Below are 26,414 nucleotides of genomic sequence, written 5' to 3'. Positions count from 1 at the left end.
TGTTACATCTGAATGCACCTAATTCATTATCTCGTCTGTTAACACCTCCCACAACAAGGACGACAAGGGGATTCTAAGAATATGTACCTCATGGGAATGCCCATAGATAGACTTGCTGTAAACTTTAATGCAGTCCCTGGGGCCCTGGTCTGCAGTGAGACCTTGCTGGGGTACATGCATGTGTTTTTGTTCACTTTAAATAAACATGTACATGCAAATAAAGACCTTCACTCACTGTCTCTTTAGTTAAAGGTCAAGCCTACTCACATCTGCACTACAGGCATTTATTACTGAATAAAGCACTAGCAAAACCATTGCCTCACCAGGATTTGGTGAGTTCCCAAAGTTAAAGATTTAATTAAATTTGTTTCAATTTTTTCCACTCTGCTTTTAACCTCATAGTTAAAGTCTCCCCCAGCAGAGCCCTATCTAAATGGATTCAAGTGACAGCCATCCCCAGACCATCAGAAAGCTCAAGTATATACCTGCCGTATCCACAGGGTCTAGGCATGAAGCTCTGTTAAGCTTGGAAAGAGGTTTAGATTAAATTTAATTTTGGAATAGTATTATCTGCTGCTTCAGCTACTGGCCAAAAGACATTTCAACTTTTTTTTTGTCCCTAAGAACAGACCCTCATACTACATTTTTGAATCTCAGCTGCTTGGGAAGAAATGACCCATGTTTTCTAGGATCTCCACAGAGAACTTGGCTAGGAAACAAATCAGAACTGAGCTGCGACTAACCAGGGTAAAGGTTGCTTACATCTGCAGATTACCCCTCTCTGCTTTTCTAATTTACTCACCATGCCTTATCTTTCCATTAATCTTTAATAAACCTTTTAGTTAATTCCCCAAACACATGCAATCTACATGACAGCAGGATACAGTGCGAAAGCAGTCCATGGATATGAAAAAATAGGCAGCAGAGGAATTAAAAGGAGGAGAAACTTTTAGGATTAAAAAAAAACACCCAAATTGCAGGTCAGTAGAAAATGATGAGCAACTGGGAGAAAGCAGTTGTAAGAGACAAACCAGGGAGGAGTCACGGGCTGTAAGGGTATTAGTGTTCCTCCGGCTGTTGGATTAATTTTCTCAGTGGAGCCCTCCTCCTTTTTCCACTCTAGTTCCACTTTGACAAAAACAGGCAATCGAATTTCAAACTTGGAGCCTCTGAAATGTGGAAAACCCTCTCCAGGCTGACAAGGATATAGCTAGATTAAAAGGTAAATGCAATTTAACTCACCCCAGCAGAAATGGTAATCAAATTATATTGCCTCTAAACATGATAAGTTTGGGGCTGGGGCCCTCAGGGGAAGAGAAGGTGTCTTGCAAACAGAAACACAAAGAAACATGCTAAAGGGAATTGCTAAATCAATGGATGAATTGTGACTTCTACCCTCCCTCCTTCCCAGAGGGTGCTTGATAAGCTGCTGATTGCTTCTAAAATATCTACTACCAATGTTAGGAACTGATTAAGCAGCTTACAAAGCACTGGGGGCTAATAGATAGACCCACCAGGGGGACTGCAGCTCTGGAGTTAAGTAGCTTGCTTTTTCACGGCTTGATTATTAAAGATGAGATAGCAGAACATGCTGCAAAGATGTGGAAACAGTTTTAGAGCTCAGATGACTGCCTTTTTATTTTATGTATAGAATCATTTCTACCCCGTGACTTCACCAGCCAACAAAAGCCACGTTTCCTGCAGTTCTGTAGTCTCCAGCTCTGAGGGACATCTCAACTACCTTAACTTAAATGAGTCACCTGACCATCCAGAACTGACTGTGCTATCCATTATCCTGCAGAAAAGGCACCACTAAACAAGGGAAGTATCAGTGGAAGAAGCTTTAAATAACGTGTTTACATATCACCGGCAACGGCATTAGAGTCTGAACACAGATGTGCTCGGGTCAGCTATCACATCTTGCCTCATCACTTTTCCCATTTTGCATCTGAGCGCTGCAGCACATTCACCCTAGATTCCCTATTCCTCTTTTTTTCAGCTTTTTTTTTTTGCCAAATTCTTCTTCTTTAATCTGGAAGGTAATGAAATTCTGCTCTTTAGGCCGATGTACTGCAAAGGTGTCCGCTTAGTTCAATCAATATCAATGCAAAGACACATTTTGCTGGCACGTTACCTCTTTTGTGGCCGCATCTGTCACAGTAACACTGCATGGCTTACCTCTGTGTAGCAGCAGCCTTGCTGAGGTTTTTGTGGTTTGGGATTTTTATTTTTTTTTTTTCTTCATCTGTCATGGTAATGCCTAGCAGACTTTATAAATAAGCTTGCTGTGTTAGGGACTGTACAAACTCATCCATCCCTGAACAACTATTCTTTCAAACAAAGAAATAAACTGTTCTTGTTACCTGTAGGCTGAACCTTAGATGGGCCTTCACTGATCAGATGAAAAACCTCACAGCAAAGTTCCTTTTACAGACTACAGTTTTCTTTCACAGCCTCTTTCCAGCTCCATTTCAACACTGACCCTCTAAGCTTTTGCCTCTCATCCCTAACCAATGCCTCACTAATTCATTTTATCTTAAACTATTAATCACAGAGATAGCTTGGAAGTAAAGCTATTTATGCTACGATTAGCTAGAAGAGGGAATGTACAATTAGCACTGAAGATGAGAACAGGTTTGATGTGTAGCAGGTAGAACTAGTTGAAGAAACTTACTTGCTGAAGGTCTGCGAGAGAATAAAGATGGATTTGCTGGAGAAGATACTCTCTGGGAAAAATCCTGGAAAAAGAGAAAAATGGATGTGTCACACCTTTTTGACCATGAAACTCAAAGATTTCCTCTCCTCACCAAAAGACTGCAGAACAATAATGCTAGAGAGACAAAGCTTGTCAAAAACTGGAATTATGTCATCCTGTAAACACCAGCTACTTTTACAGCATTCCTCATGGGCACAGCAATTCCACAAGAAGAATGAATGCTGTGCCAGTGTCATTCTTCAACTGTCAGGTAAGTGGGTACCACGACATTTACAGCCACAGAAAGCTCACCCTGAGCACAGATGTGTTTCTTTAAACAATTAACCCAGTAACAAAACTAAATAACCCAAACTACATATCTGTAGTATTTCTTACGGGTTTTAGTACAAGATTGCTGGTCTCCCAGAAAGCTGTGATTTACGGTCTTGTAACTGAAATAATTATATTGGGAAAAATGCCATGCAGATACTGTTCTTCCAACATCAAGTTGATTGGTATAAATTCCTTTTTGCATACAGAAATAAACATATTGGTATAGACTTTATAATGACTTACTTGAGAAAGGCATATTTTCCTTATATAAACCAAGGTTTCAGGCAAGACCACTGATTATCAATTGACAGACCTGTTCAGTAAAGCTAAATTACAGAAACCTGATCAGAGAAGATACTTCCTAATTAAAGTGACTTACAGTAAGATGAAAAACTGGATTAAAGCAACATTACGGAGAAAAATAGACCTTGTAAAAGTAAGTGGATATTAGCAAGAAAAGTTTAAGAAAACCTATGGATCTGCCATAAAGATGTCAGGAAGAGTGCATCTAGCTGAAATGTCTACCTTTGTGTGCACACACAACCAACCAGTCAAAGAGCTTTATTTTCCAGTCATAACAAATGTAACACAGGAGCAGAGAATCACACCACTCTTGCAAAAAATCAACCGAGTATCTCAAGAGGTGCAACTACTTTACACTACATGCTGCTTAGAGAATAAACAGTGAACTCAGCTCCTGCATTACAACCATGTGGTTTTAAAGCAATACAGAAAACAAAATTTTTGATATTATTAAATACATGAACAAAGCTCTGACAAAGACAAGTTTGTAATGGCAGAACTGAATGGCAGTGAACAGAAAAACCACTGGACATGTCCAAAAAACCAGATACTTGAAAGGCCTACATGACCATGCCATGATCCTACTGAGAAAGTACACAGGAACTCAAAAAAGACGTTTTAGAAGCTGTGACAACATAATTAGCTAAAACACAGATCAACAGGGATAACAGTACCAACCGCGACCTTTGGCAGAGCACTGAATCTAAGAAATAACGAAAGCACCTCAGTTCATTCTATTCTTAGTTGTCTTAAATAACTATCTTAAACTGCTGCTTTCAAAGCTGTCTTAGAGGGACTAGGACTTTTCACGCTGTCAAGGTGAGTGGTACAAAGCCTCATACTCCTTTCATACTTTTGATAAAAATCTAAGCTTTATTGGGGTGGGAGGGGAAGAGTCCTGCAAGCAAGGCACTGACAACTGGGCACCACCAATCTTACGGCACTCTTCTGGAGCAGGACTGTGCCCTTGCTCCTTCTGGCTCTGCAAGCATGTCTGCTCTACCCACCTAATTCTCAGCTGCAGTCTCACTGGGATACTGCATTTTCCCTTTTTAGTTCTGCAGGCTATACAATTGCTCCTATTACAGGTGAACGTGCTTCAGTGGCTCTGCTGCATCACACCTTCATAATACATTTGGCACGGTGCCAAAGACCACTAGAAAACAGTCACAATCTAGATATCAGATAACATATGACATCTAGATTTCTCACTTGCACATAGGAGATTTATTAAAATTGATTGCTAAGGAGTCAACTCTGAACAGCATTTTGAAGCCATTAGTATTTTTCAGCTCTGACAGAATTTGTCATTAAAATTTCCCCATCATTCTCCTCTGATCACACAAGCAGACACTAAATGGTGCGGTAGCTTTGCCAGGAACTATTATTTGCTGATGCCCTTACAGCACTGCTAAAGAAAATAATTAGCTAATGAAAGATTTCCTTTTTCAGGAAATAGCCTGAATAGCCCATAAGGCAGAAACTGTCAACGACCGATATCGATGACTAACATCACGTTCCCCTGCCGCCTTCAAGGACTGCATTTTATTTCCTGCAACTTCGAACCCCTAATAAAAAGTGTGCAGATGAAAAGCAAACTCATGATCAAGGGACTTCCTTTGTCAGGGGGGGCTCAGCCAGCATGGGCCCTGGTGACAGTCATCCTCTCCCCGTACCTGTCCCCCTCCCTGAGATACATGAGCCTGCAGCAGCAGCTCTGCAGCACCAGCATCCAACATTCCTCCCAAATCTATTTCCAGGAAAAGAAGTAGGCACTGCCCTCCCAGTCTTATGCAAGACACATCTGTACATGCATATATCCAGCACTCATTCTGAAAGGAGTGCAATGGAAATTGCTATGCAAACTGAGGCATTAAGAACCCCTCAGTAAGTAAGGCTGGTCCAGCTTCAGATTTGCAGTCCTATTGACTCACAAAATCCCAATCTGGTTGTGGTGGGCCACAGAAAAACAGCTGAGCAGTCAGAGCTTGCATGTACAACAGCATTCACAAAACGTGTTATGAAGGCACTGGACCAGCTTCTATATGGTCCAATCCTATATGGTACCCACATCTCCAAAGGTGAAGAGTACACAGCTTCAGGAGTGGGAAATCACTGAAATCACCTAGAAGTAGGCAGCTCAGACCCTGTCATTTAAAATACAAATTATGCATGGTCACCACACCTGTGGCGAGCTGAGCAGCTATTTCAAAACCACATCTTGTTGTGCTGCACATCTGCAATTAAGACCTCTTCCAAGAAAACTTCTGTTAGTCCCATTTGGAAACTCAACAGCTACCTGAATGTAAGTTGTGACGACACCTCCCAGAAATGAATGTTTATTGACAGTTTTGTCAGCCTTTAGTGGGTGGGGAACAAGAAAATAAGAAACACCAGAATATCAACTCAAGAGGCATTTTCAGAGGAACTCATCATAAAATGCAAGCAAATCAGTTGGGACAGGAAGTCCACACAGACCAAATAGTCCAGTGAGCAAGAAAATGACTGATGTCCAGCAGCTTGCTTGTCCACAGAGGTTCTCTGAACCTAACGAGGTGATAGCTTATACAAAATCTTTTTCAGGAGGGGGCACACAAGACTAATCCAGAGCCTCTTGGTTTTTGACCCAGACACTTCCCCTCATGTACCAAGTAGGAACATAATGTCTCTACCACCTCCATCCCTCTGTCAATTGCAACTGAAACTGGTTGAAGGAATCCAAAGTCAGTAAAGTACAGCAGGCAAGATGGGGCTCACACAAACACCATGCCGTTGCATTAGCATCCAGACAAAGCACTACATGGCATCCAAATGAACCTAAAATCACATTCATGTCTAAAAATCTGTCAGAGACCATAGAGTAGGCCAAGACAAATGCACTTAGCAACATTTCACTAGAAAGTAAGTATTTGCTTTCTGCATGAGATGTAGCTTTGAGCATTCTTGTGTTAATATAAGGCCTTGAACCAAAACCACCAAAGCATGTGCTTGCATGCTATTTTTCCTTTGACATAAAGGTCCTTTACAAACCCCAAATGGGAAATCTCTGGTAAATTATTCAAAAGGAAAATAAAAGATGTCAGTTTTGTAAATCTTTTGATCGATGTGCTATAACTAACTGGATTTTTTCAGAAGTTGGTCAACTGAAAGCATTCAACAAACAGTGTCCTTTCAGTCAAATCTTAACACAGAAAAAATGGAGTGAGCTAGACAGAGGTCAAGCACAATATGTTAAGATTCATCACAATAAAAACTCAATCCTCTGCTGCTTCAGAATGTGACCTGTGACCCTTGAGAGGCAAATGGTATCAAGTGCACATCCCACTAAAAGCACCTCGTAAGCTTTCACAGTTTGGAAACTCCCGGACCAGTTTCACCATCAATGCAAAACAGAACAGTTGTGAGTCACAAGGTTGCTGCACTGTAAACCCTGACCACCAATCAGGGTTAAGCCTGCAATGAACAAACCAAGTTCAATGCTAACCAGCCCTCTAGCTTTGCCAGTTCTTGTTAACAATGAAATCCAAAGTCCTACTGGTTAAAGGTCTCTAAACTGCTTTATTGTTATGTGCTAGAAATCAAAGGAATCAACACAAGCAGGACAGAAACCCACTGTAGGAGGCTTTCAGATCAACTAAAAGAGAGAATTGGGCATTCTTATTTTGTGATTACTATTCTTTTTGTTTGATACTTTGTCATCTGAAGCATAACCTTCAGGCAAGACAGAACCAGAAATTTCATCTCTTCCCTTTTGGATGATCTTGTCAGGTAAGTATTTGCACAAATAAAGGTTATCTGTTAGTGTCCTCCTGCAAACAGAACCACTGATAAGACTTTGCTTTTTGCATCTGGACAAAGTATGTAGTCATGGTGCTTTGTTAGCACTAAGTAATTGCTCTGCATTTAAAGCCTGTTTATCATCAGCTTAGGTAATTTTTCTTCAATGGGTTAAATGCCCTGACAGCTCTGCTAAAGCTACAACCAATTAATCTGCCCAAGCCTGACACTATAACCGAAGTACAAACGTGATAAGCAGAGCCAACTCTTCTTTCTACAGTGCAATCAAAAGAAAGCAAGTTAGCTGGCAGGTGGGCACAACCACGTCTCTTTTGTACCAAAAAGCCTGTTGAAACCTAGGACAGGAAGGGGGGAGGAGAGGGGAAGCTGACACCGGGATTTCACGTGCCAGCCAGGAGTGCCTTGTTTGACCAGGCTGAGAACTGTATGACTGAGCTGTGACTCACGGGAGAGGCAGATGCACCAGTCTAGAATGCAGCCACACTCAGGCAGCCTCTCCACCCCTCTTCTGCAGGAAGCTGCTACACCCACAGCTGGCACAGCACCCCGAGTACCGAGTCCACTTCCTCAGTCAGCATGGGTCATACCCTGGCACTGCAACTTGCACCACCACCAATTTACTTTTAAGCCAGTGCACCATGCTACAGACTAAAGTAGCTGACAAGCAAGCCCAGGATGATTACCAGTGCTCCCATATTATTTTTATCCCCTAGACAAGCGGCAAGAGGACCTCTGAAGTGCTAGCAGTAGGCACCACCCACAGCTGCAGCTGTGCGCACTCCAACCTCACTGAGAGGAGCTCGCATTTTTCAGGGTTACTATACGATTTAAAAACTATAGAGGGATATCAGTGAATTGCCAGTTATCCCAAATATATGAGAGTTATCCCAAATATATGTGAGTTATCCCAAAGGTACATGGCACGGTAAATAACACCTATTGCTAGGTTTATCCCTTGAAATCATTTGACATGGAGTCTGTTAATTTATGACAGAGAACAGCACTGGAGGTGATGGGGAAAGGTAGGATTTTTTTCCAGCTTTTGATTTTGCATTTCCTTGGAAATCTCAGCTCCCAGAAGTGTGTTGGGAGAGAAGGACCCTAACTTCCCAGCAAAAAAAAGTCATCTAGAGAAGTGGGGCCCTGGGAAACCCAGTGATTTGAAAGTCAAAAAGTAAGAATAAATTAATAAAACAAAACACTAGTTATTTAATTCTTGTGGTCTTACACCAGACTGATGATTTTTTTCTAATTCCAGAAAAGCATTTGTGAATCATTTCACATTCGTGAGGTATGAAAACTCTTCTAATTCTGGGAGCAGACATTCCTATGTATCCACAGTCCACGATGTGGACTAGTGTTAGATTTATTAGCAAGCATGTTAGGTATTGTTCCATGCTGTTATGAAATTCCCCATGAGCATCTCTATCTTAAAACAGTTACCCTTATCATCCATCAGCAATCCTGAACCAGTATATAAACTTTCAACTCTAAAATGCAGTATGCTGACTCTCTCCTCTGTGGTTACTTGAGCAAGGTTACAGTAACATCGTGAAAGACAAGAACTACTACAGATCAAACTCCAGTTTGGAATCAAGTACCACAGTTACTAAAAGGATGCAGAGAACAAGAGGCATAGCATTTCATTCTGAAATCAAAATAGCTTAGATCCCCAGTTAACTTGCACTGAAGAATAAGAAAATGTTTTTTGTTTTTGTCAGGCACTTCTGAACACTTGTATTTTGCTGCTGGAATTTCTGATATAAAAACACAGGGATAAAACCGTCACAATATGGCGTCCACATCTAATTGGAACTTCTTTTTTAAATGTAGTCTCAAAAAGTGAATAGAAATTACCATTCTGAAAGATATTACTGATCTATTTGACAAAGAGGTGCAGGTGTGCTCTTAGACTGAACTACAAGATCCAGTCCTCTGGAAAACTTATGTATACTGTTGGCATGCTCCTCAGCTGGTTGCCTACCATGGTAGAACACTGGCTTGTGTTTTAACCTTCCTTTGGACCTACTGCCCCTACCCTGGCTGCTCTGGCACACGTCTTCTTGCTCCAGCTCTGTTTGTTACCCCTAGTTCAAACAAAAGCTCAAAGTCCAACCTAACCTTACCCTCTACAGTTTTAGCCACCTGCTTTCTGCTTTTTAAGATGTTAGCCTGCAAGGACCCCGCATGCAGTTACTGCTTCATGAAGACACAACAAGTGAAGCGAAGATGTGGTTTGTATGTAAGAGCTCCATTAACAGGAATGCTTTATATCAGCTACTGCAATGAGTACCCGCAAGCAGGATCTATATAAAACAACAAATGGCTCATGCACACATCTCTGCATTTATTTTCTCCTCTTTTCGCACTTTGGGGTATTGTTTGGTCTTAACATTGGATCTTCTCAGGATACCCAGATACTGTCTTTGAATGAGTTTCTCTCTTGCCCTCTTTCCAATCACCCATGCAACAAATTTTCTTCTTCTGTTGGTTTTCGCCATTAACTCAGAGCCCTAAGTGCTATGAAAACCAAATCTTTCTGCTCCTTTCCTGCTCAAACTTTCTTTTTGCAGTCTACTGCTTTCACAAGATGTGTCTTTGTTCTCCTGCTCCGCAATTTTCCAGTTTCCAAATGGCCTACCCATTGCAAAGAAAATGGAGAAAAGAGTTTCCTTTGACAGTTGGGACATGACTTAATGACCTTCTGTTGTCCTTAGCCTGAAAGATGACATAGCTCCAGCTTCACATACGTGAGGTATTTGGTGGTATAGTGATTGCATAAGATCAATCAGGATTCCTGTGACGTGTTTAGACAGGTTCCCCAATTGCCACACAAATATTTTGAAAGTAATCTACCCCTGTGTCAGAAGTGATATGTCTAAGGCCTCACTGTAGGAAGTGACAGGACTCTATTGTTCAGCATAACTGAATTTGGGCTTGTTTCACATCATGCTGACAGACCGGCAGGCTCAGTCAGGAGCACAGGTCTGCAGCACTGGAGGTATACCTTTAACCTCCTGCTGCAACAGCAAGCTCAAATGTGCTTGTCCTGTAAGATGCTAAGTAATGTAACCAGCACAGGAGTTTTGCTAGGGTGAAACTGATGTATTGCTGGTTTGGAGCTGACAGACAAATGGTATTAGACAGAGACGAGTACTAACAAGAGGGAAATTTTCCCATACGGTTTCTCACTACCATTCAGAAGACTGCAACGAGCACTAATGTATACAGGAATGTATTGCAGAACATTTACCTTGTGCCACTGCCATCTGTCTAAAATACCTGGGCTAGCAACGCCTGAACTGCAAGTTGAGGGGTACAGCTGAGAGAGCAGAGTGCCCAGAGAAGCTTGAGGGTTGACCTGGGTTAACCCACCCTGCAGATGCAGGGGTGCCTGAAGACTTCCCCGAAAAAATCCTTCTGACCTGAAGAGCCTTCAACCATGACAAGAACAGAGGAAAAGAGGCTGTGGCACATGGACATGCTATTAGTCTGTCTTGTGTCTAGAGATAAAAGGAAGAGGGCAAAAGCAGAATAAAATTGGCATCATTAAGCATAGCTTCACAGAATAACCTACATCATTATTTAATGGACTTAATTAATTCTTGCTTTTTCTTAGCTATCAAATTTATTGACTCTATCTTGTTTGCCAGTGCCATTCATTCATCATCCCACAATCTGCAGGTGATGGCGGTGGGATCTGTACAACTCCACTTGTACTAATTTCTATGTTGGCATAAGGTTTCAGTCTTGCAGTTTCTGCCTGAACAGCATCCACACAAGCAAGGCAACCAAAACAAGCAAGAACTTGTTGAGTAAAGACATTTGAGGCAAATTATGTCTGTTGCAATACCAAAGTGACAGCCACAGCAAACTAGGCATAACAACATCCCTTGTAAAACAGGGAGCGCAGCAACAGGCTGAGAGTCTCAGCTGGCTAATCTCAGAGGAATACTGCTGATATGCAACTGGTGGAGGGCCTGATTCCTCCTCCCAGCCAGGTTCGAGTTCCTTATTTTTTTCCCTTTCAAATATAAAAAAAGCTTAGAATCTGGTGAAGCAATAGGTGAGAATAAATCATTATAACTGAAGACTACCACTTTTATTGTGAGCCTTCTAGCTACTTTTAGGATTTCTTCTGTTTTTTTTCCTTCCTTTCTTTCTATATAGTCACTTGCTTCTTCAAAGTTCACAACATGGTTCAGCCCTGAGTTCTCTACTAGATGCCAAGTTTCAAAGTTCCCAAAGTACCTATCTGTGCACACCAAGCATTATAAATAACATTTCCACATTTAAGCCAACTGGATCCTGAGCTAACCTAGTTTATAGCCATCTGGAATTCTTCAGAAAAAAGTGCCTTGTAAGCACTGTAAACAGTTTTGTCTTCCCAGAGGACACCAAGAGTTTTTAACTTCATTGCCATCTTCATTTTGTGATCTGGGTTCAAGAGCGAGGTATAGATTTAAAGAAGATGATAATGCAAATAGTATTAATAAAAGAAACCTTAGAGTGATCTGCTTTTCCCTAATAAGGCAGGCTCTATCAGTGTCCCAAAGGCAGCAAGGTGCCAATATAATTAATCAGTCTGTTTTTAGTTCTCCCTAGACAGCAATATTAACAGTTTGTTTCAGTCTGTTTATACGGGTCTGACAGGTCTTCAACATGCTGTGTTCACTTTCTTGTGATTAATAGTCATTCACATGCTAAGGTGAAGACCAAGCAGAAAAAGAATGTTTTTAGAGCTGGACAGATAACTGGATTCTCTCCCCCAGTCTTCCATTTCTAACTAGGTACTAAATTTAGGAGTGCCGTCTCACCATATTGTTTAAACTCCTCCTTTTCTTGCAACTTGCCCATGTGACGAGCCAAAGGGAAATTTAAATCACCTATTTTCTTTATTTACTCTTCAGCTGGGCTCTATAAAGCCATCACATTGATAGCGAATGTCTGCACACTGGGATACTAGATGCAGAAAGCAAAGCCATTGGGACTGTTCTGGGCAAGGAATACCTCCTTCTGGGAAAGCGTCTCTTACTTTTCATCTCTGCAGACCTCTAAAGGGAGTTCTGAGGAACTAGCTAAGCACCAAACCAAACTAGCTAAGCACCCAGCGCAACAGACCATGGAGGAGCAGAAATCTAAGATGTGTTTTATACACTCCTTCAGTGGTTTTTACAGCACTTCTAACAAGTCTTACCAAACTGGAGATGCTTCCCTAGCACAAAACCAAACACTTCTTGGGTTGTGCCCTCCTCTCCACCACAGAGAGTTTTAATTGGAGACAGCGTGAAAGAACACTTAGATAAGAAAAGGTAGCATTTGGAGTATTTCCCAACTCCCCTTTCTGCTATTCTGGGTGTTTCATTTTGATACAGGGAGGTTTTTTCTCTCTCCTCCCCACCCAAGAAAACATTATGCACACATTTCTGTGCTAATTTTTGTTCGTTTTCTCTTCTCTCCATTTCCCCAACACATCTCTTCTTTTGGGAGGTAGGTTTTGGAGCTCCCCCTTTGTCCTGGTTTCTTCATTAACTCTTAATTTCCTGAAATCCCTTCCCTCTTTGACTCTTCTCCTTCTGGCTTTCCCTCATCTCTTTGTCTCTAATCCATTGATTTCTCTGCTGAGGCCTCTTTTGATCTCTCTTCTTTCACTCTTACCCAAGTCCATTCAGTCTCGTGCCTCCTCCTGTCTATTTTAATCAGGGGATTCTTTTCTTCAGCATTAATCAGAAAGAATAATTTCTTTTCTGCCTTTTTTCTTTTTTGTTTTTGAATGCCAGTCTTCACAAATCTGTCTCCTTTTACTTCTATTGCAGTTGAAGAGGATGGCATAGGAAAGTTATTATAGTTGAACAGCAAAAGAGCTCTACAAGATAATGCCAACATCTATAATAAAAAAAAAACTATCCTTATTTTTTAACTGCTGTAAGCTGCCCTATCAAGTAACAGGAATTAAACAGTAAGACACAAACACATATTAGCACACAGCCGGTCTCACACAAGAACTCAGCAGTGCTTTCCAGAAACTTGCTATATCCTTCCCTTAGTTGTTCTAGGTAGTTCATCAAAGCAATGTCATAGGTTATGCACCAAATAGCAGAACGCCTCACTCCTTACCTGGGATAAAGGAGCTACTGCATCTTCCTCTCCCTCCCAGAGAATTCAGGTTCCCCATCCCTAAAACACCATGCTCAAAATACAGTCACTGATGACATCTGCTTCCTTGCCTTTTCATGGCTCACAATTTCAAAGCAGTGGCTTTCCTATTTGCAGTCTTGTCTTACTTAGAAACTTGGAGTATACAAATGCTTATAGATGCATTTACTATTAGATCAGCTGCCTGTACCTTGTGCCACTTGCCTCACAATACTGCATGGGCAAAGACATCTCCCCATCTCTTTCAGAGATCCACGACAAAAGCAGCTTGTTTTTTTCAAGATCACAACTGTGGCTTGATAGTCTTCAGAAGATTGTTAATTTTCAGCTTGTTAGAAAAAATGAAGCAGCAGCTGAACGGACTAAGACACAGCACTTCCAAAATCAAGTTCATGTTCTATAGGACTACTGTTTCCACCACAGAAAATATAAAACACATTCTGCTGTGCTGTGATGTGTTTTCAGGTAAACAAAACACTCAGCACAGCCATGTTATGGATGTGCAAGAGCACAAGTGCTCTGGTGTCACATAAATCATATGCTGGGTCACATGCCAGGGGACTACATCTGGCCTCTGCCTTCATGTCAGATCATATCACAGAAGAGGGCAGAAGCGTTGGACAGGCAGTTGACTGGGCTCTCCCATGCTTTGCCATACTCTGAGGTGTTTCAAAGGTCCCAACAGTGCCTCCCCAAGCTGGCACTCTGATGCCATGGCAGGGAGCACGAGGTATCATCCTTGACTGGAAATATTCACCCACAGCCAGGAAGCCTGAGGAGAAGTAAAAGATACTCACCACGATGTGTGACCCCTGGGCTAATAGTTGCTGAGAACAACTTCAGGTATTCAGACCCTATAAAACCGACTTTGGCAACAGACAACCCAGCTGCTCAGGGAAGTCAGATACAAGCACAACAGCTTTTACAATGGTTAACACCTTCAGAATGAGATTGTGAGGGATAAAAAACAATGGAGAAAAGCAATATGACAAGGAAAGGACATCATCATGCTGTACATTGTCTTGTGTTTCTTACCTTCTACGCAGATCTTCAGCCACTGCTGCTCTGCAGCTGAACAAATACGCTCGGAGAGATTTTAGCTGCTGTCTCAGGCGGACAACAGTTGCCAGAGGTTCGGCGTGCTTGTACAACATGGGATTTTCCTGCTGGATATCGATCAATGGCTCCTCATAAACATATTCCAGGAACTCTTTGGCTTGCTTTGATACCTGAAAAATAAAGCCGTTCAGCTAGGCTTTCCTCCCAACTCTTCTTAAGCAGATCCTCCCCTCTGTGATCTGTCAGCTGTTTCTTGCATCTGAAAACTTACTTTGTTACCAATTACAAACGAAGACAGAGCTGAGAGAGATCCAGCTGTCTCTGCTTATAGCCAAGTCAAACTTCATGAAACCCATCAAAGTTGAGCGTGTGAGATAATTGCTTACTTACCCAATATACAGCAATATCTGCACCCATACATGTTTTCACTGCTGGGTAACATAGCTTACCAGGTGTTTTTTAAGTCTAAAAACTAATTACCAAGTTTCTTCCCTGTTAAGATTTTCCTCTTTCTTTGCTGCTTTCTTTTTGACAAAGGTAAGTGCCAAAGCACATTAGAAAAGGAAACATACACACTGCAAATCCAATCACATTGTACTACTCCAGAGTACAGAAGTCCAGGGTAAAGTACTGCTCCCATTTGTTTCATACTCAGCCGGCAGGGATAAAATGATGTAAAAAGAAAATAATCAGAAGCATATCTATTGAGTTTTGTTTTTTTTTAAACACACACAAATAATGACTGGTATTACTGACTCACAGTATTTCATCTGCAACTTTTTCTTAGGCCTTTTTCATGATAGTGCTCTGTTCTATCTCCAACCAAACAGCTACTGTAATCTTGATAAATTAATGGGACTTTTGTTCCCACTAGAGAAGATACTCCTGTTTCTGAGGTGAGTAGGCCAAATTCCCTCTCATTCCTTATTTCTGCATTTTATCACAGCTGGAAAAGAGAAGATGGGATTATCTGAAATGAGCTGCAAATCACTTGAAACTGTGCTATGGAAATACTATTTGTTCCACAATTCAATTAGCCCTCCCAGACCTTTAAATCAGTGTTTACACTGAATGAGGGAGGGATGAATTAGGCTAACAAAAGGAGAAAGGGCACATCATAGACTCTTGAGATTTAGGATGTTATTTCCATTTTGGTGCTGTAAGGTAGGAAGTAGGGAAAAGCAATAGACATTCTTACCAATTGCACCACTTGCAAAACCAGCACAAGTTACTAGCTACAGGAGTCACTAGCTACTTACAGGGAAAGCCAGCCCTAAATGTAAGCTTTTCACAGGGCATAATACAAATGTAAGAAATAATGCCAAGGCCAACCTTCCCACCAATAACTACGCAGATAATACAATGTGCAATTTTAAATGCAGCAGAGCATAACTCCACAGGTTCCCCAGGCCCTAAAATGGTACTTCGCCCAGCATCGCTGTCTGACAGGTATGTGTCGGTTCACTCTGAATGCCTGACACAGGCACACAGGTCATGTAAAACATTAACTCACATAATCAACCATAGCAAAGCTACAAGAAGCTGAAATGTAGTCTTATAATGGGAAGGGTCAGGCAGTCACAATAACTCAGCTTGCTACCAGCCAATATTCTAGTACATCTACAAGCATACTTACAGTCCCCCAATTTAACTGGGAAGACTAGACACCCCCATTAAGTAGGCCAGAAGGAGTGAAAAGATGGAAAGTGCAACAAGGTTTTAGCTTTAAATGTCATACAAGGATGGATGCTGACATTTCCAGACCTTTCTTCTCTAGCGGCTGCAAACTCACAATTCGGAATTCAATTTACCAGCAGTCAGCCTCCCTTGAAGCCTTCTGGCACAGTGAGTTCATTTCCTGCTGTGTTTGTCCGGCATTTTGCTGGAAGCCACTTGAACCAAACTGCAATACCTACTGTTTTTTGTGTGCAAACGGGGAAAACAGTTGGCCCAAGTAAAAGGAAAAAGGATGTTCACAAGATTGCCTCTTTTCTTTTCCCCTCACACAAACACATGTAAACACAAATATGAGAACAGTAGGGAGACAGGAAAAAAAGTGAACCTGGGGACTGAACTGCTACTTTGGTTAGGACAGGAGAAACATGCCTAACTGCCAAGTCCTTTCAAATAGCTTTTATTGCAGTCAAGGGGATTTTTCTTCTCCTACCCATATGCTTTCAGGTGCTAAGTCCCAGATATGGAAAATCACAGCTCTACAGGGTTCTACTGCTTCTGTTTTTTCATGACCTGTCTTGCCAAATTCAGACAAGAACCTCTCCATTTCCAAAATCTACTTAATTGATGTAACAGTTTTGCTGCTGCTCAGATGTCTGGGAGTCCATGAAACGTAAAAGAGAAACATGCCCAATTATTGTATCATTATAAAAGCTTATGTCCTAGTGTACCTAGGAGACAGAACAGACCCCAGAAACCTCTGCAAAGGCAGTGGGATGGAGTGCATATTTTCAGACCCTTCATTTACTTTGATGCCATGTGGGGGACTGACAGGCACATTTCAGACTGTGCGAAACACCAAAGCTTGTTAAGATCGAAACCCTGTTTCAGTTCTGCCCATCAAAGATGCTATGTGCTTATTTCCCGCAGAACCAATCTAGCCTATGCCATGAGTCCAGCCAGAAGCAAATCACCCACCACAGAAGCTCCACTTTCAGGCACTGCTGCACTACCTGTGAGGGGAAGGGCTGTGCACTTAGAAGAAGCTCTGTTTTTTCAGCTTCACTTGGGATGTTGCTGCACAGCTTTGTGTCGGCACGCTGGCCAATTGAGAGTTGCTGACAAATTAAGTGATCTTCATTTAAAAGTGAGCACAAATAAAATTATAAGTACTTAGATCACCACAAGGAAGTGGGACGTGTATCTGCCTTTGCCGAATCAGCACATTTAATTAATACACTAATCAGGAATCACACCGTTTCATTGTAACACTTAAAAGCAGCAGCCAGCACTAAGTTGCCTTTTAGAACATAGAGAAAAAATAAACACCAGGCCTTATCTCTGAATGGAGAAAGGAGAGGCAGATGTAAAAGCACAGGCAATATGTGCTCTGTCTCAGAATAGCACTCCGTCATTCCATGGAGGCATCAGAAGGACACAAATAAAAGCATATGTAGGCAGAACTGAACAGAAAGGGGAAAACCCCAAAGATTTCACAAAAATAAAGAGAACAACTTGCTATTTTACATGGATGGGATGGAGTTGAGGAGATCTAACCAGTGATCTCAGCTCAGTTGTCACACTGACACTGTGGTACATGATGTGCTCTTCACCTTCCCTCCCTGCCTTAGTTCTCTGCTCATATAGCTGGGGATGCTGTAGTGTTTTCCTACCTTAGGGACAGCGTTCCTCTCTTAAATCCAACTCCCTGAGCACTTAGGCACAGAGACTGATAGAGTATCTGCACAGAATTTGCTTGTGCTCCCAAGCCACCTCATAGCTGTTCTGCCTGTCTATAAAAGGTGCAAATTGATAGCTTCTCACCATTACAGTGAGATTACAGTAGATTAAGTTTTCAGTGAATGCTTAAACTTGAAAGTCCCATTTCCTTTTGTGCCTCAGCTGCCTACACACCAAGACCACAGGGGACAGAGCATAAAGCATAGTTTTTACCCTGCAGGTTTAGAAAAACAGTTTATTTTCTTGGCAATATTACAGCTTGATGTGAGTTTGCCTTACCATCCACTTGCTCTGTATCAGGGCTACCTATACTACCGTGGGCTAGCAAGTCTGGTCTTTTGTAGAAGCATCCAAAGGAAGAATGCCTAAATATTTTATTCCTAGCTTCTAGGAAAGGGAAGGAGTTTTGTCCCCACACGTAAGAGCTTTGTAACTCTGAAGAATCTTGCATTTTATAGTGGAAGACTATAATTTTCCTGATGGCAGGCTCAGGCTACCTTTTAATAATCTCCCTTTCTGACAAATTTTCTTCTTCAAGACAGCTGCTTTTCCTCTAATAGAGCATTTACTGGTTATTTTTTCCCTTTTCAAATAGCCCATAATAATAATATTTGCAGACACAAAACATCAAACAGCCTCTCCCAACAGTGGCTGCTAGGTCTGAAGCTCTAGCATGGTCTGGATTTGTTACGAGTCTTTGTTCCAGCATATGCTCCCTGAGACAGCAAAACAACACTGCTACTGTGTTTGCTGGTGTAATGCTTTGAGGCATGCAATCAGTTGCCCCTATCTAGCAACCAGCCACCAAGGCAGTAGAAAATAGCAGATTACAGAAGTTTCAGAGAAGCTGCTTGTGTGGCAGGTGAACAACTATAGGATTTTTCTCTTTATGTTGCTTTCGTCTGTCTGGTCCAAACAAGTGCTATAGCAATGTCCCTCTAGTGCACTTGAAATGTTCATGCCAACTGACAGGACACGTACTGGGCCATGCAAACACCGTGTTCGGGAATGCCAGTTTCCTGTAGGCATTTCCACAATTCAGCACCTATCACCAAGCAGTGCTCATCTATAGTCCCTTGTGCCAATTCATAGTCCCTTGTGCTCATGAAACAGGTACTCTTCAAAGGCCCAATAAATGCAAAGATTAGGGCTAAAAGAGCCTGTCTCTTGAACAACCACATAAACAATGATGGAAAAGATGCCACCAAGAAAGAGAAGCATGGCTGCTCCTGTGGAGGAATGTTTTAGGCCCAGCTAAGGAAACTGATGAAAACATCTGCCTTGTTGACGGTGGCTCATTCCGGTAAAAGGAACAGAGATTACAGTGTTAGCAGTTAAGGCCTGTAACTTTCTATCTGTTGTAATGTCTGTGCTTCTATCTAAAGAGTAATTCAGTTCACTTGCTAGCAAGCCAACCTGCAGGGAGATTACCTTGTATTTGGAAGTGTCCCAGTTATGAACGAGCCGTGCAGGGATGAGGAAGGTGTCATCCACATGGCAGGTGCTGCAGTAATACCATCCACTGTAGCTGCATACCTTGGCTTTCCCATTGGACAAGCCTATGGAGCGCTGACAGCCTGGAGAAGAGAGAGGGGGTAAAAGTCTGGGTCTGTACACCATGCCAGAGTATACCCTCAAGATAAGTAATTATGAGAGCCTTTTTAAATTTTATTTATTTTACCAATGAGCCATTTCTCATTCCCTAAAAAACAGAAGAATAAATATAATAAATATATAAATACTAAAAAAACTACGCTAACTTGGGCATCTATGGCAAAGAGTTCAGAGAACAGTAAAAGGATACTTAGCATTTCTCAAGAAACAAAGGCAGAAGACCAGCTTTGAGATACTGGGCATTTAACAGCCATGGCCATCTGAAAACCGTGACCTGAAGCTTATATAGAGAACACCAGACTGCAGAATGACTGTGTGCTTGCTCCAGACAGCTCCCATTTTCCCCACAACAGAATGGGCCAGCACTGGCTGCCTGGAGGAGCACAAGCCAGCTCCCGCTGACAGCCAGAAGGGACGCTGACTTAGCAGGTAGGATTCAGCCACAGAATTAGCATAGCCAAAGCAAACCAGAGTCAGGCCATGAATAATAACTCTGAGCAGCAGTCACATCGGGAATGAATAGCCCTTGACTAGCAGTTGTGACACAGCTCAGTTTCCTGCAGGGTTTGGGGTTATTTTTTCCTTACAAGTGGATTACCCTGTATCTTACAAGGTCTGAAGTCTGTCTGATACTTTTTTCACAGCTGGATCCCTCACCTCTTCCCATAGTCTCTTATATGCAGTCCCTGGAGTAAAACAATGTATTCAAAAGCTGCTGCTTTAGCTGGAAAGAACAATGCAGAGCTCTTCACCTGACCACACAACCACACAGAAACTCACTGTATTTGACACCTCTGCCTTTCTCTCAGCTGTGACTAAAATAAGCCAACAGGTTCAAATAATTTTAGCTGAAGACAGACAGCACAGTCACATTAAACAACCTGCTCAGGAAGCGAGGCTAAAAGTGTTTGGATAAGATACAATGAGATGTCTGTGGTTGTTATTAACACCTCTTACCTCTTTAACACAGCACACATGATGGCATTTCTCTTTTCCCTCAAATATTAGTGTCCCTGTATGACATTTACAGCTACAGACACAATTAGCACCAGAGACTCATTCCAGCACATGCTGTATGCTCAGAAGGTCTCTGCTGGAACTGGTTAGCAACACTGCTCAGCAGAGACCTAGAGACCTTGTGCACCACTTTTATGGCAGAAGTATTGGTTAAACAGAGCTTTTAATGCAGAATTTAACTGACTGACTGCTTTTGTTCATGTAACTGAATTTGTTTGGTTATGTAACTTCTCACACTGAAGGCATCATTTTTTGCCAGGAGAAGTTATCCTTATTTTAGGAGAGATTTCAGCTCAACTACTGCAGGCATAAATTGAACTCCTCCTTCCCCCCACTAGCTGATGCTACCATGTTCCCCCTGCTCTAATCAAATTAATTAGAATAACCGGACCAGCACAATTAGTTCACTTCCTCCTCTTCCACACTCCAGAGGCACTGACTCTGCAATACTCACTCTCAAGTGAATCAGTGTGAGACACGTCCTGTCTCTCTTTCTCCCCTTTTTAAGTGAGGATATGCAGTTTCTTGAAAAAGGAAAACATCAAAACCAGTCAGTTGATGAACGAGACACTTATATTGTTTCCTCTTTTACCATTCATAAGATCAGAGCAGAAGTATAAACGTCTACCTCAAGTGGCATAACATACATAATGCAAAAATATGGTCTCAGCCAGTAACTGATTAGAAACCCCAAACATCATGACTGTAAACTATTATCACCGTAGATACAATTTTTGTGTGGCAAATATTAGCAAAACAATATCACTTAGGACTGTAGTTTGGGATTAGAATTTAGGAGTCAACAACTCCATACTTCCCTCAGTGCAAAACAGGCATTTTCCCATATTTCCTTTCCTGTTCCTTGCCTTTGTTAAAAAAAAACACTTTTTTGACAAGTCAGTTAAAAGAGTTTCCATGCAGTCCTGCTCCACTATGCTGTTATGGATGAAGTCGGCCACAGCGGGTAGTAAGCTTAGCATCAGTGCTCTGTAGTACATATAGAACTATTCCTTCAATATTTAAAATGCATTCACACATAAATGTGAAGGTTTTGAACAGCTTATGAGACATGAAATACCAGTCCTGTTTGTCCGACATTACATTTGCCTGAGTAGTAGCACTGGAAGACACTTGCAGAAGGTACACTGTTGCTATGGAGCCCATGTTTTTAAAAGCGCAAGAGGGGAAAGTCTTGCCCCTTTGTAAAGAAAACAGAGAAGTATGCCCAATCCTTTCCTCATGGAGCAAGATGAAGAAAACTAGGAAAGAGAGCATTCCCTTTTCCCAAGCTAAATGGGAACAAGCCCTCAGAACGAATGATTTTATTAGCAATACCTCAGTACAGCACATTCTTCTGTGCCAGCCTTGCTAAAAGAAGTGAAGGGTCTGCATCTTATCCTCAGTAGTTGTCTCTGAATTTCATACCACTGAAAAGCACTGACGTATCCATCTTTATGCCTCAACTGGCTCCAACTTCAGCTTTCATTACATACAGCCACCTCCTCATACTGGATAAAATGGAGACTGCTAAATGACATGCAGTATTTTCTAGATCAATGTGTTTGGACCAGTTGATGAAGTACTAGTAGCAGTCTGAGCAGTGTCTGAATGAGACTGAAGTGTCCTAACTTAATGCCACTGAAACCTTTATAAACATTCCCCACTAGCCAACACTTACTCACCTTGAGATGAGGATGAGACAGGATGCACTGATTTAACCTGACTGCTACTGTGCACTGTCCACTGCACAGGCTAGCATGATAACTTGCAGTTGACAGTCTGTCTTAGTGCCCAAACTCCTATCTCATAGACTGAAGGCAAGAATAAGCTAAACTCCGATTTGAACAGCCATCACCTTAAACTAAAATATTTGCAATTGAGAAGTGATGATTTTGAGGCCTAATTTCTTGCAACCTCCTAGAGCTAGAAACTGACTCCAGTTCACAGAGTTTACTCGGGAGAGAAATGCCAAAACACAGAAGTGCTGGGGGTGCTTTCTCCTTCCTCCCTATGTCCCATAAGAACTGAAGGTCTCCAGGGTGAAAAGGGTCTCAGCAAGCAACCTTGGATTCCCTTCCTTTCAGGAAGGGTGGCTTTATAACAGAGGAAAAAGTGGAAGAAGATTCTACCAGAGCAGCATTTCTCCCTTATTCCAGCTCTTCTCTGAGCCCACATTTGTTTCCTTGTTCCTCAGAAACACATATTTACACAGAGCATTTCTCATTCCTCTTCATATCCTCAAGTAAATCATATTCTGCAAAGCTACACAACAGTTGTAAGGTTTGGCTATTTTAGATGAGAATGTGGAGCTGGCACCTACTTTGTATTTTCCCTTACCTTACAAGCTTTGCTGTTTGAAAATCACCATCTTTTCCATTCCCATCTGTTGTGATTCATAATGATGGCTATTTCTACAATCCTTTCAAATCAAGTTATCAAAGCACTGATTTTCTTTGATGTTATGCAGTTCAAAGTGATGTAGTGCGACAAACATATTCCTGTGGCACAGACCACTTATGCTACTTTGTTTTTTTAAGATGGGAAAAAAATAGAGCACAAGTGAGAGAGAAAGAAGAGAAGGAAGAAATAGCTTGTGGCTTAATGCCCTTGGAAATCCTGCACCTGGACGGTCAGGTACATAAAGTTGCCATCATGTTTACCAGAAGCAAAGCTAGTACTGATTCCTGGCTTTAAACTCTTGAGCACCCCTCCCAACAAGACAGTAAGATGTAGCTTACCAACTCAGAGATCAGTAACACAACTCAACAAATAGTCTAAACTGAACTAGGGACCATTTAATGTTTGCAGAGAAAACACTTCCCATAGCTAGAGAAAGGATGGGGCGAAAATGTGGCACAACTTTGACCAAGCCTCTCTCACCTACTCCTAATGCCTACATAGAATATTATCCAGATAACAGCCACACAAAGGTCTGTCAAACCTTGAGCCTAAAGGAAGGAAAATACTGTCATATTTACTAGCATTCCAAATCATCCCTACCTAAAGGATATTACAGAGCAAGCTACAGAGGATAGAAGTGTAGCTGTAGGTACACTGTTAGCAAACAGACGGAAGGAGTAATCCAAAACCTTTAATCACAGAAAATATAACAAAACAGCCTTGGAATCAAGCTAAGAAAATAGGGGTTAGAAAAATAGCAGCAAGAAAGTGCTGCTGAGCACAGATGAATCTCTCTGTACGACATGTCTGTGAGCAGAGCAGGAATATCAACATCAAGAGGCTCATTTCCAAGTGGTAAGACTTTGGGAAGAAAGTAGTACAGGAAGATGAAGTTAAAAAGTTACAATGAGTCTCTCTTCTTGACTTAAGGTGGTGGTGAGGATAGTGTGAAGGAGAAATCCAAGACGCTTGAATACAATTCCTCTCCTGTAAAGTACAGAAAACCCCATTTCTGCCACTTTCAGGGTGCTCCATACTCTTATGGTCAAGGAAGACACACGCAGGTATCTTTTTTATCCAGATACTTTTTTCTTTAATCTTTTAGCACGAAAAGGTTGGAGCAGCTTTACAGTGAAACAGAGACCAAACTAGAATTAAATACACAAATGCTTTCGTTATTCAATAAAGTTCCTTGCTCAGTATCAGGAAAAAGCAACTCCCTCATGATCGTGTACCATAATTAAATCTGTGACAGATTAGCTTAGAAGCTAATTCGTTTAGAAACAATATACAATATGAAGAAAAGAAAATGACCAACAGACTTCAAGAGGCTTTCAGCTTGATAAAGCCATAATGCAGACTAAGCAGAAGGAGCACAGCAACAAATTTTCAAAGTGTTAGATCACACACACAACATTGCTCTAGCTGCTCAGCACAAACACAGAGAAGGTGAGAATTACTTCAGTTGCTGGCCTTGTGCTTCTGTGCATCTATTCCAATTCATTCCACCACGGGAAAACTCCAGCTCACAAGACCGACAATCCAGCTCAGCTCTCCTTCATGCCTACCCATGTTTGAATTTGCATTAGTTTGTCCTTCTCCCAGCATTACTGCTTTTTTCCAAAGCAATTCTCTTTCTGAAGAAACAAAAAACTCACACACCTCTAAGCAAAGCCTCACACTTTGCTCACCTTGCCTATTTTTTTGAGTTTTATGGACTACAAAAAAAAGACCCAAATCAACAAAATCTTAACCCATTAATGGCATAACATTTTCCCTGTGGGTTTGACCCTATCCAGTTGTAATTATCTAAGCAACATATAAATCCCATGTTATTTATGTCAGCAAAGAACAAATCCCACTTTAATTATAATCTAGATTAGTTTCTCCAGAAATAAAGAAGGGTTCATTAGCCCTCAGCTCCTAGACTCTTTAATTCTTTAATAGACTCCAAAGGATGGACAAACTGTTTTGAGTCAATGGAAACCTTGACTATTAGCTGCAGCTCAGGACTAAGCCCTAAATTAACAGCTTTCCCACCTTCCTTAGTGCCATATGAAGATACAATGCACAGCTCTGCCTTTCTTGTCTTGCAAGCTCAGCTAAGTTAGTCTAGGCTTGCTGGCCACAGGCTGTAGGCTGGGCTGGGGAGACAGGCCACTCCAGAGTGACCCATCTCATCCTACTAGTGATGTCCCACAGGCACACTGCCACAGAGCATCCCACCAAGGCAGGTGAGATGAATCATACCCATGGCACCCAGGCTGTCTTCCTATCAGTGAAGACTGGATTAGCATAAATATCCAATATTTAGCCTGCTAGGGGTAAATGAAATAAACAACACTCTGTTGTTAGTCATGTCAAACACACACAGCTGCGGCCCTCACCAAGAAGATGAACAATCAAGAAAAATAAAAATCACTGGTGGAAACAAGCCAGGTGATAGCACGTGTACACCATACACAACATTCTGTGTGTCTGTGCTACACTTATGCCTTGTAGAAGATCTCATACAGCATGCTGCAGGTTACACAGCTAAATTCTGACTTCCAATAAACCTAATATTAGTTAAGCCTGCAAATGTAACACTGAAAAAACATAAATGTCAAACTGTAAGAATGCACTTTGCATATACAAGTCAACGGCAACATTTCATCAATAAATCAGGACAGAAAAATACCAGCTGTGTGCCAAATGGCTGCAACAAAACTGTACTTTTGGAAACTAGCTTTTCATTTGCTTGGATTTTCCCACTTGAATTTCACCAGATTGTAGGTTCTTTCACTTTTAGTGTCAATGCTGAGAAAGGCTGAGATGCCATTTTCCCCAGGGAACTTGCTCCAAGGGAATTAAAAACAGCTATGCAGATATGCATCACACACAGTTATAGTGTATCCTTTCAACTCCTTTCTCCCTATTCCCAGGATAAAAGGACTGAGAAAGAGTACCATACACCTCAAGCTAATTTGCTGTTCTTTCCCCCATCCCCTTAAGGGATTGTTTTCTGCAATATCTGGTGCTTTGCTGAGACTCAGAAGCACTGCCTGACAGAAGGGAATAGGAGCTCCCACGGAATGAGTTATTGGCAGGATTCAGTAATTCACCAGCTCTTTAGTCAGGGATGAGAACTGAACAAACTCTCCGGGCCAGCTCTTTAAGTCTGCCAGCTACGAGTAAGTAGATAATTTGAGCATAATTAATAATGGTATTCCCATTCCTACAGCTGATTACACTCATGCTTGTATTTTTATACTGAGAAGGTAGGCAAGAGAACAGAGCAAAGAGCAGGCCAGCCTTTTGTGTGATCAGAGCAACAGGTCAACTCCAAATCAAATCCTATGAAGGTGCAAATCCCACTCTGCAAAGGTGCCAGCCAAATCCCAGGAAGGTGGAAGACCTAACTTTTATCAGTGTAGAAAAAGCTAATAGCTTTCACTGCCATTTCCCCTAGTCAAGCCATCTTAAAACCAGACTGAAGAGATCACTCACTTTACCCCTGAAGATTAAGGTCTTCTGTGATCATAACTGATCACTGCTAACAGGCTTGATCCACTCAAGCAACTAAAAGAGAGTCTACGTGGTATCGTCTGATCCTTCCCCAAACAAGAGCTGCGACATGGCAAAG

The 26,414-nt window shown here is 41.6% G+C and overlaps 1 protein-coding gene and 1 long non-coding RNA gene across 6 annotated transcripts in view; one reads left to right on the top strand and one right to left on the bottom strand.

Moving 5' to 3' along the window:
* Positions 1 to 26,414, bottom strand: part of PLEKHM3 (pleckstrin homology domain containing M3) — a 108,302-nt gene that overhangs the window by 64,921 nt on the left and 16,967 nt on the right. For all 5 annotated transcript variants that reach the window (XR_009965069.1, XM_062619791.1, XM_062619789.1 and 2 more), the window contains 3 exons: positions 19,190 to 19,335; positions 14,321 to 14,514; positions 2,675 to 2,738 (listed from right to left, as the gene is read on the bottom strand). Coding sequence is in view for 4 of the 5 variants with exons in the window: in XM_062619791.1 (XP_062475775.1) it covers positions 2,675 to 2,738; positions 14,321 to 14,514; positions 19,190 to 19,335 (404 nt within the window). In the remaining variant the exon portion in view is untranslated. The remainder of the gene's footprint in view (positions 1 to 2,674; positions 2,739 to 14,320; positions 14,515 to 19,189; positions 19,336 to 26,414) is intronic.
* LOC134164239 (uncharacterized) lies at positions 2,196 to 4,929 on the top strand. Its single transcript, XR_009965070.1, has 2 exons — positions 2,196 to 2,966; positions 4,784 to 4,929. It is a non-coding gene; the product is annotated as an uncharacterized LOC134164239 (long non-coding RNA).

Source organism: Pezoporus occidentalis, unplaced genomic scaffold (genome assembly GCF_034315485.1).
Source record: "Pezoporus occidentalis ecotype Australia unplaced genomic scaffold, CSIRO_AGI_Poc_V1 ctg213, whole genome shotgun sequence".
NCBI lineage: Eukaryota > Metazoa > Chordata > Aves > Psittaciformes > Psittacidae > Pezoporus > Pezoporus occidentalis.
Note: the sequence above shows the minus strand (reverse complement) of the source record. Positions and strands in the feature narration are given on the sequence as shown.